Source organism: Triticum urartu, chromosome 6A (assembly GCF_056163025.1).
Source record: "Triticum urartu cultivar PI428250 chromosome 6A, HENAU_Tu73, whole genome shotgun sequence".
NCBI classification, from domain to species: Eukaryota; Viridiplantae; Streptophyta; class Magnoliopsida; order Poales; family Poaceae; genus Triticum; species Triticum urartu.
In genome coordinates this window covers 438011167-438022101 of record NC_141878.1, presented here as the reverse complement: position 1 = coordinate 438022101, position 10935 = coordinate 438011167, and the positions used below count along the sequence as shown (strand labels likewise).

At 46.9% G+C, this 10935-nt stretch overlaps 1 protein-coding gene across 2 annotated transcripts; it reads right to left on the bottom strand.

Moving 5' to 3' along the window:
• Window positions 1-1322: 1322 nt before the first annotated feature.
• Window positions 1323-6608, bottom strand: LOC147965588 (uncharacterized). Of its 2 annotated transcripts, XM_087528250.1 has the most exons (3): window positions 5562-6608; window positions 2146-2660; window positions 1323-2073 (listed from the first exon to the last, which is right to left on the bottom strand). In XM_087528250.1, the coding sequence occupies exons 2-3, from the start codon at window positions 2223-2225 to the stop codon at window positions 1539-1541; spliced, it is 615 nt and encodes a 204-aa protein (XP_087384376.1). In that variant the 5' UTR covers window positions 2226-2660; window positions 5562-6608; the 3' UTR covers window positions 1323-1538. The 2 variants fall into 2 exon arrangements, with proteins under 2 accessions (XP_087384376.1, XP_087384377.1); XM_087528251.1 differs by lacking the exon at window positions 1323-2073 and having other exon boundaries at window positions 2409-2660; window positions 5562-6587.
• Between the last annotated feature and the right edge of the window lie 4327 nt (window positions 6609-10935).

Here is a 10935-nt window from a genome sequence, read left to right as displayed (position 1 = left end):
CAGTCGTACGCAGTATGATATGCACGACGTCATAGGTAGAACATGCAGTTTCAAGCTAGCCTATTACAAGGCGTTGGGAGCCCAAAAGGTTAAAACTGTTTTTTCTCCTAAGCAGATGTTAAGCTAAGGCCGGTTCATTAAGTCTTAGCCGGATTATTTGGATGGTTACGACCCCTCCCTCACCGATTCATCTTCCTCCACTGGTTAGAAACTGGGCTTGGACCAATCAAAGCCATGAAGAGCAACGAACTCAGCTTCATCATCAATTAGACCAGACGGGTCAATTTCTGGGGCAAAGGTGTGTTGGCGAACCGGCGGGATGAGATCTGTCACTTTATACGAAGGAGTAGCCATCTTTTTATTCTCAACGTCAAAACTCGGCTGATACTTATCAATATTGGTCTCGTCGCCAAGGATGGTAGCATGAGGACGAACTCCCCTCACACAAGCAGCAAAATCATCTTGGTCAAACAGAGTCCCGTCTTCCTTAAGGCTGGGATACCCCTTGGCTACATCCACCGGGTCTAGCTCCGGCACCCAGGCTTTGGAGCGGCTTAGTGCAGTTAGGGCTCCGGCTCTTGCACAAGACCGTTTGACTTCTTGGAATCTGGCGGGTAAGATAGATAACTTCTTCAAGACATCACTCAAGAGGTTTGGTCCTTGGTTGGCTGGGGAAATAATGGCAAGCGCTCGTTGAGCTCCAGTGTACAGTTGCTCCACCAGGGTGTAAACCGCCTTGAGTTTTGTCAAGCTGTTTTGGCTCAGATTGCTACTCCGTGGACCTATGAGTATTTTAAAAGGTTAAGCAGACGGCTTATATTTCTGGCAAAAATAGAGTTTAAGTAAATAATACAATGACTCGCCAAAGATTGCAGAGACCATCTGAGACACACGATTTTTTAAACCGGTGAGCTCTGTGGTAACCTCCTTGAGAGCCACCTCGGCTGTCTCAGCACGCTGTATCAGCAAGGTTTTTTCATCGGCCCGGGATTTTTTCTCCACGTCAAAACTGGTCTTCAGTTTCTCTGCTTCAGATAGGCTCAACTGGAGTTTGGAGTCAGCATTCTTTATCTCAGTCTATTGAGCCGCCAGCCGGGTCTTTGCATCAATCAGTTGAGAACCCAATTCAGTTATGGCGGTCTACAGACATGCACAGGTGTGTCAAAAATTTATTCCAGTAAAGGTCATAATGATTAAAGTCCCAAGTGCTTTGCAATGCAACACCACTCGGCACTTGGGGGCTAATGTCTGCCAAAGCAATTTTTAAATGCAAAAATGACTCTTCTATGATTAAAGTCCCAAGTGTTTTACAAGTAACAACGCTTGGCACTTGGGGGCTAATGCATGATCTTAAGTAAGTTTTTTCATCTTGAGCCGGATAACAATATTTGTTTGGACTAATTCAAGACAGTTATGAAGTCAAGTACCGGCTCATTCATGATGAATTAAGCCGGCCCTTGGGAACTATAGTTGAAATTTATGCTAATCCACTGGACTTAGGGAAAATCTAAGATAGAGCATCAACCTATATCACAAGTCTACAGATCATTCAGGTTCATCATAATCCGGAGACTTGGGGGCTGGCAGAACATATGTAAACTAATGAAAGACGGAGAGCATATCTCATATTTCAGTTGCAGCTGTTTGACCATCTCAATTTCACAGTCATGGCTGTAATGCACATGACAGAGGTATCCAGATAGCACGTCACTAATACTTAGATGAGCATAGTGAGAGACGTCAAACCGCACTTTCTGCCTTTCCAAAGCCTCTTGCTTGACATAGTGCCTGGCTAGTACAATTGGATTGCTCGGCTCAACGAATCTACTACTAGTGATTAGAATGTCGTTGTCAGAAGTCACCGGCGGGTTAGCTGAGCTGGACGGCCCAACGGTAGATGGATTGAGAATGGTCTTATTAACTGACGGCTCAGGAAGGTCTGATTGAACGTTGACAGCAGGGTCTTCTGGTGCTTCGGATTGTTCAGGAGCGGGAGTTGGTATTGCCAGTTCAGCGGTTTTTGGGTCTTCCGCCGGCTTAGTCACCCTGGCTTTCTTGGGCTTTGCTTGACTGCTAAGAAGAATTTCATGAGTCGGTATAATGGTACAGACTTAAAGATGCAGAAGAAAGATAATTTTTCTTTACCCAGGGGCAGTCTTGAAAGCCAGAAGTTGAGTTTGTGAAGAATCACCAGAAGAACGAGAAACCTCCTGTAAAAGTGACATCACAGTTAAGAGAGCAAGGAAATAGATTCATTGAAAAAAGCAAAAGTCAAAGGTGAAATGTAACACCCATGATGCGGCTATATCTCCCACGTGTCGGAGCACGACTTAGAGGCATAACCGCATTGTAGGCATGTCGCAAGAGGGGTAATATTTACACATCCCATGTACTGAACAAGAAAGAGATAAAGAGTTGGCTTACAATCGCCACTTCACACAATACATGAATATAGCATTACAACATCCAGAATACAAACAAGGTCCGACTAAGGAACCAAAATAAAAGAAGACCACCCCTAATGCAAAGATCCCCGATCGCCCCAACTGGGCTCCACTACTGATCAACTGGAAACGGAACAACATAACGAACACGATATGCATCGAGCTCCTCCTTGAGCTCGGTTGCGTCACCTGCACGGTTATCAACGGCACCTGCAACTAGTTTTGGAAGTAATCTGTGAGTCACAGGGACTCAGCAATCTCACACCCTCGCAATCAAGACTATTTAAGCTTATGGGTAGGGAAAAGGTATGAGGTGGAGCTGCAGCAAGCACTAGCATATATGGTGGCTAACTTACGCAAAAGAGAGCGAGAAGAGAAGGAAAAGCACGGTCATGAACTAGCAGTGATCAAGAAGTGATCCTGAAACTACTTACGTTCAAGCATAACTCCAACACCGTGTTCACTTCCTGGACTCCGCCGAAAAGAGACCATCACGGCTACACACGCGGTTGACGTATTTTAATTAAGTCAAGTGTCAAGTTCTCTACAACCGGACTTTAACAAATTCCCATCTGTCCATAACCGTGGGCACGGCTTTCGAAAGTTCAAAACCATGCAAGGGTGTCCCAACTTAGCCCATCACAAGCTCTCACGGTCAACGAAGGATATTCCTTCTAGCGAGAAGACCCGATCAGTCTCGGAATCCCGGTTACAAGACATTTCGACAATGGTAAAACAAGTCCAGCAAAGCCGCCCGGATGTGCCGACAAATCCCGATAGGAGCTGCACATATCTCATTCTCAGGGCACATCGGATGAGCACTACATACAGCTAAAACCAACCCTCAAGTTTCCCCGAGGTGGCGCTGCAAGTGGCTCCGTTTCGGACCAACACTTAGAGGAGCATTGGCCCGGGGGGGTTAAAATAAAGATGACCCTTGAGTCTGCAGAACCCAAGGGAAGGGATATATGGTGGTAGGTAGGCAAATGGTAAAACCAAGGTCGGGCCTTGCTGGAGGAGTTTTATTCAAGGCGAACTGTCAAGGGGTTCCCATTATCACCCAACCGCATAAGGAACGCAAAATCAAGGAACATAACACCGGTATGACGGAAACTAGGGCGGCAAGAGTGGAACAAAACACCAGGCATAACGCCGAGCCTTCCACCCTTTACCAAGTATATAGATGCATTAATTAAATAAGAGATATTGTGATATCCCAACAAATATCCATGTTCCAACATGGAACAAACTCCAAACTTCACCTTCAACTAGCAACGCTGTAAGAGGGGCTGAGCAAAGCGGTAACATAGCCAAACAACGGTTTGCTAGGACAAGGTGGGTTAGAGGCTTGACATGGCAATATGGGAGGCATGATAAAGCATGTGGTAGGTATCGCGGCATAGACATAGCAATAGAGCGAGCAACTAGCAAGCAAAGATAGAAGTGATTTCGAGGGTATGGTCATCTTGCCTGAGATCCCGCAAGGAAGAAGAACGAGTCCATGAAGAAGACAAATGGACGAAGTCGAACGGATCCTCACAAACGCGACGTTATCGAAACTAACCCGAAGAAGCAACACCGGAAAGAAGCAAACAATATAGTAAACAACCATCACATAACATGGCATGATGCATAACCAAGTATGATGCATGTCCGGTTTAAATATGTATGGCATGGCAAAGTGCACAAACAACTCTACAAGTTAAGTGGAGCTCAATTAATATGCAACGAGTTGCATATTGACGAAACACCACATCAATTATTTCGTTCTCTCCCGTTTAGGTACCCAACAATATTAAATGTTCTTAAACATGGCAAGAGATGAAGCAAAAGTAAACTACACAATCTAAGCAATTTAAATGGGGCCGGAAACAACAACAACAACAACAGTTCTGGTAAAACCCCATATGCATTTAGCAAATTGGTGCAACAACAAAGTTAAACATTTAAATGTTATTATCATGATGCGGAGGACATGTTCAAGATTATGCAATTTTAAAGAAAATGTTTATAAGAGCATTATGAAGCATTTTGTCATCGTGGCGGAAACGAAAAGGGGTGCCATGGCAACGATAACGGTAACGGTGCCACGGCAATGTTCCGTTTCCGGAAACTCGATTGAGATGCCGGTGAAAAGGAACAAGTGTGACGGGAGCGTGCAAAAGATGGTGGGGTGATCCCAGTAACCGGGTTCCCACGGGTTAGCGACAAACGAGGAGGACCGAGCAATTGACAACTCGAACACGGTGCAAACACAGGGTGCATCTCATACAACACAAGCATTCGTCCACGGGTCGGTCGTCTCGGGGTTATACCTTCGAAGCGTGCATTATCGGAGGGGTTCGAGTTCGATGCGGTGTAGGGGAAGTAGACGTTCTTGCATGCTCTAGGGTCGAGGGTAGAGGTTCTCGCGATCTCAACGACAATACTGGTACATGTTTATCGTAGCACGAGTTTTCCGTAGATGTTCATGTCATCGGTATCGTGGTACTTGGGGTCTTCGGACTTCCCGGTCCCGTTCTTGCAACGGTAGTCGTTCACGTTAGTTCAGAGAGGTACTTGATGACTCCAACGTCTTCGGGGCGACGGTAGTGGTACACACGAAGGTAGTCGAACTTGATGAATCCGAGGGCTCCAGGCGTCGTGCACTGTTCGTAGACGTTCGGGTCGAGGGTAGCGGTACTTAGTATCTTGTGGAACTTCACGGTTCGTCGTGGTACTTGGTGACATGCACGGGATGATAGTTGTACACGTTCGTAGAGGTACTTGGCGTTCGGTGCGGTACTTGGTGAATCCAAGACGTAGAGGTACACTTGTTGAAGCAGAACTTGAAGAAATCCATCTGGAGGTGCAACACGATGGTCTTGATGAATCGTAGTCGAACTTGGCGGTCTGTATAGTCAATGTAGATGAACTTGGCGACAGTTATGCTTGTGCTCACGAAACGGCAAAGAGACACAGCAGCAAAGCTGCTGCTCGGGGATGTCGTGGTCGGTCACGCAGAGGCTGGAGATGGCAGAACGGCAAGAGGACGCAGGCGAGGTGCAGGAAGCGGAGCAGGGTCGAGCGGCGCTGGAAACGAACCCGAAAAAAAGAGAAGGGAGGGTCGGAACTCACCGGGGCAACGTGCGGGTGCAGAGGCGGCCATGGTTGGCGAAACAGCGAGGCGGAGGCGGATGGCCGCGGAGCAGGGAACGTGGTGCGGCAACGACAGGGGCACGGCGCTGGTCGTGGTCGCCGGCGCGATGATACGGCACGGACGCCGTGGCAGGGAGGCGGCGAGCTTGAAGCCGAACGGAGGGAGGAGGAGGCGCGAGGAGGTGAAGCAGAGGACAGTGAGGCCGGAGGAACTGGCAGGACTCGGCGGCGACTTGCTTCTGGCAGCGCACTCCAGCGAGGCCGGCATCAGGCCGCGTGGGAAAAGCAGCAAGGGGGGTGGCGGCACGGAGAAGCGGGAGGAGAGGCGCCGCGGGAGGAATTGGCGCAGGGGGGCCAGTGATGCAGGAACCGGGAGCTGTGGCGGCGGGCAGAGTGAAAGAGAGGAGGAGATGGGATCGAGACGAGCGAGGGTCTCCTGTGGCGGCGCGCGAGGAGGAAGACGAGGGAAGGGAGAGATCGATCGGACAAGAGGCGGCGGCAGGGGAGAGATGGGATCGAGGGGTGAGGCCGAGGCCTAGGGTTAGGGGCGCGCGGGCTGCTGGGCCTAGCAGGCCGCGAAGCGAGATGGCCTAAGGGGAAAGGTTGGGCCGGCGCAGGAGGTAGGGAGGCCCAGGCTGCTGGGCTAGGCTTCTCTCTTCCCCTCTTAAAATTACTTTAACAGAAAACATTAGAGAGAAAGGGAAAAAAAGAAGATGGGTTTAGGGAACGAATTTGAGCATGCGGGTAATTTTTCTGGACTCACAAAAACGTGCATGTTCACAGAAAAATAGAAGTGACAAGATTGAAAGATCTGGATTCAAATCCATTTGAAAAATTCAAATGGTTTGAGTAAGTTCAAGGTTTTGCAGAGTTCAAAAAATGTTGGGAATTTTGGTGGAGCTCGGGAAAGATGAAAGAATTTGCGGCAAAGTTGGAGGCCAAGAATTGAGAAGGAAAAAGGCATGGAACTTAACTGTAAGTGTGTTATGGTGATTCCAAATTAATGGAATATTTATAATATAGCTCCCTAATAATAGTAGGAGACTTTTATATGTTCTAAAGAGAATTTTACCATGTGAACTCCCTCGATTTAAATGGATCAAGGATCCATGCCATTTATTTAGTTGAGTTAAAATAAATGACATGATCGCATGATGACATGATGCAATGCACAAATGCAAAGATGAATGCAACAGACAAAGCAAATTACCCGACAAAACTCGGAAAACCAAGGAAGACATCTGAAGCTCCGGTCTTGGGGCGTTACATGAAAGAAACCTCATTCTGGCGTTTCCGGGGAGTTTTCGGTAAGCCGGAGGGTAGTTCATTATCTTCACTGGTCCGGGCCTGACGGCGGCTCTCATGTTGTTGTTTTTTCAAAAGAAAATGAGGATCCAAATAAGCCAAAGGGTGTGAAAACCTTACTTTCCGAGTTACCAGTTGAGGTTTCTGTCTTGGCAAAGGTTCTGGGTCAGAGGAAATAGTTACCTCTTCTTCTACTGCCTGGCTGGCCCCCGTGTCATACTGGCAATAGTCAGTGTCAATAAGGTTGTTAAAAAGCAGGCCAAGAAAGTCAAGGGCTACCTCCGACTCAGAAACATCATCCAGCTTGAACATATCAGAAGCGGTTCTTTTCTTCTTGGATTTTCGGGTTGTCTTCTTGGCGGCTATGGCGGCGGCTCTAGCCTTCTTGGCAGCTTCATGATCATATCTGGCCTTCCAAAAGTCAGATTTGGCCTGTAGGCAAATAACAGGTTTAAAGTCATGCAAGTACTTAACTACTGAAGGAAAAAGGGGGTCAACGGGATTTACCTCTGGTGCCGGATTAAGTTTGCAGAAAGGATTCAATCCAACTTTATTGCAGTCCTCGTATTTACTGTTTGCGAGGGTGGTTGACATTTCAACAATGGCTTCTTTAGTCAGTTGTACAGAACTATGACGCAGAGGGTCATCTGGTCCTCCGGCATAGTTATACATCAAGTCAGAGTGGAGGCTCAGAGGGATGACCCGCCATGCGATCCAACAACGGATCAAGTCAACTCCAGTTATGTCGTTTCCCAACAAGGCTTGAATCTTTTTGATGCTTGGGATGAGCTTCTTACGTTCAGCGGCAGTAGGCTTGTCCGGGAGTAAAAACTTAGAGTCAAGACGCTTCGTGCGATAACCCGGCATTGGTTTTTCATCAGCTGGCGACGTGTCTTTGCAATAAAACCAAGTTTGGTCCCAATCCTTGGGATGGCTTGGTAAGACTACTAAGGGAAAGATAGCACCCTGTCGGCGCTGAATCAAAATTCCACCAAGTTCCAGGCTGGGGCCGTTGGTGTATTCATTCTGGCGGTTCAAGTAGAAATACTCTCTGAAGAGTTCAACAGTAGGTTCTTCTTGAAGATAAACCTCACAAAGAACTTGAAAATTGTAGATGTTTGATATGGAATTCGGTCCAAGGTCTTGTGGATGAAGCTTGAAGAAATGCAGAACGTCTCTAAAGAATTTTGAGCCGGGTGGTGAAAAACCCCGGTTCATATGATCAGTAAAAATGATGACTTCGCCGTCCTTGCGCTGAGGTCTTTCTTCGGCCGGGTCAGGAGCGCGGTAAGACATAATGTTCTTCTCCGATAAAATCCAATGGTAACGAAATCCTTCAGAGTGGCGTCAGTGACTGTGGAAGGGACCCAATTGCAAATTGTTGTCGTCTTTAGCGGCATGGTGAGAAGACGAGCTAAAAAGGAAGTAATTTGTCGGCTTAAATTAAATGGTGGAATCACAGGTTAATGTTTACAATACAGATGCGTAATGGCGGCTTAAATAAGGGCTAATGATATATGAAGGAAAAATGAGCCGACATGATAAGCCGCCATGACTAAAGGTATTCAAAAGTTGCCAGTGACAAAAAAATTGGCTAAGTATTGAGATGAACAAGTTTCACAGGAGTTCCATACTTCTTTTGGATCAAGAGAGAATGAGGTGGAGAAACTATGAAGAATCCATGATGAACAATGAAGAACACCGACGAACTTGCAAACCCTAATGCGGATCTAAGGTGTGGAAAGGCAAAAACTTACGGATGCAAATCTACTGCGGATGGGTCGCCGCCGTTCTCTAGACAAGCTTAGGGTGATGCAGCGGCCAAGGTTGAGGACGACGGTGAGCACTGCGGTGGTGGTGGAGCTCGAGCGATAGAGGGGTTGCGAGAGAAGGAAGAAGAAGAATGAGAAAGACTGGTCATGCCTATTTATAAGGAGATAGGTGAACAGGCAGGCACGAAAATTGAGGACGGCCAAAATAATGATTATCCAACTAAATGGACGCCTCGATTTTCGGAAGACATTTAAGATAAGGATCCATTAAAGATGACGTCGTGGCGGGTTTCCAAATTTTCTAAAGGTGACGTCATGGCGGGTTCCAGAGCTTTTACAAGCAGTGGAAGATGGATTTCGTCTAAGTATTGAAGATTGACATGAACAAAGTTCAAATCAAACCTGGGGCCTAATGTTGGGGATATGACTACCAGGTATGACCCGCCCAGGAGGGGCCGGGTCAATCACAATGACGGGTTACTTAAAGGAAGCCCGAAGAGTATACAAGGTGATGGTTTATGATAAGGCTTGTAGTAGGCCCAAGCCCAGAGGCGGCTTAAGGCCCATAAGTGTAAACCGCCATGTATGAATAAGACTTGTAAAGTAAGGCATGTAAAGATGTCACCGAGCCGGACACGTTGTAGGAGCCGGCTGGGACTCTGTAGGCCGCAGGGCGTCAACCCGTGTATATAAGGGGACGACCCGACGGCGGCTTAGGGCAGGTAACATCAAATCAAGAGCCGGGCTTAGCGTATTTGCTCCCTGGTCATGGAAACCCTAGCAATATCATCAAGAATTGGATTAGGCCTTTACCTTCATCGTAAGGGGCCGAACGAGTATAAACCCTCGTGTCCTTTGTCCCGATTAACCCCTTTAAGCTTCCTAGTTGCGATGGCTCCACGACTAAGTCCTTTCACTAGGACATCTGTCGTGACAATTCCACGACACAAGGCTCTAAGGATCTTCTTGGTAACGAATTTGTCGGTCATCTCTTCACTCCCTAAGCCGGCAATCTCATTTGTGATGAGAGCAAGCCTAGAGTACATTTCAGCGACTCCTTCACCATCCTTCATCTTGAACTTGTCAATTTGACTTTGAAGCACATCCAACTTGGATTCCTTGACGGACTCGGTACCTTCATGCATATCAACTAAAGTATCCCAAATTTCCTTTGCATTCTCAAGATGGTTGATTTTGTTGAATTCTTCGGCGCACAATCCATTGAAGAGAATATCGCAAGCTTGAGCATTGTATTGCATCATCTTCAATTCTTCTGCAGTCGCTTCACGATCCGGTTCTTTACCATCTTCAAAGAAATCACCTTGCAATCCAACACGCACAACAGCCCCAACGGTAGGGTTATGACCAAGAATATGCATTTTCATCTTATGCTTCCAATTAGCAAAATTTGTACCATCAAAATAAGGACCTCTACGGTGATAGTTAACCTCACTAGACACCATACTCTCCTAGGTTGTGAAACCAAGGCTATGATCACCAAAGCTATGGAAATCAAGACTAGTGGAGACCAAAGCTCTGATACCAGTTGTAGGATCAAAAGTGTGTCCAGAGGGGGGTGATTAGACTACTTGACCAAATAAAAATCTATCCTTTTCCCAATTTTAGTTGTGGGCAGATTTTAGCAATTAGCACAATTCAAGTAATCAACCTACACATGCAATTCTAAGAGTATAGCAGCGAAATGTCAAACATTGCATATGAAGGTAAAGGAAAGGATTTGGAGAAGGCAAACACAATGGAGACACGGAGACTTTTGGCGTGGTTCCGATAGGTGGTGCTGTCGTGCATCCATGTTGATGGAGACTTCAACCCACGAAGGATAACGTCTGCGTGAGTCCATGGAGGGCTCCACCCAAGAAGGGTCCATGAAGAAACAACCTTGTCTATCCCGCCATGGCCATTGTCCACGAAGGACTTGCCTCACTCAGGTAGATCTTCACGAAGTAGGCGATCTCCTTGCCCTTACAAACTTCTTGGTTCAACTCCACATCATGATGGAGGCTCCCAAGCGACACCTAACCAATCTAGGAGACATCACTCTCCAAAAGGTAATAGATGGTGTGTAGATGATGAACTTCTTGCTCTTGTGCTTCAAATGATAGTCTCCCCAACACTCAACTCTCTCTCACACAGATTTGTCTATGGTGGAAGAAGGATTTGAGTGGAAAGCAACTTGGGGAAGGCTAGAGATCAAGGTTCAAATGGTTGGAATGGAATCTCTTTATCTAAACACATGAGTAGGTGGTTATCTCTCT

Coding starts and splice junctions, on each gene's coding strand:
- LOC147965588 (XM_087528250.1), bottom strand. CDS start 2,225: ATGTCACTTTTACAGGAGGTTTCTCGTTCTTCTGGTGATTCTTCACAA. Junction 2,074..2,145: donor GCTTTCAAGACTGCCCCTGG/GTAAAGAAAAAT, acceptor AATTCTTCTTAG/CAGTCAAGCAAAGCCCAAGA.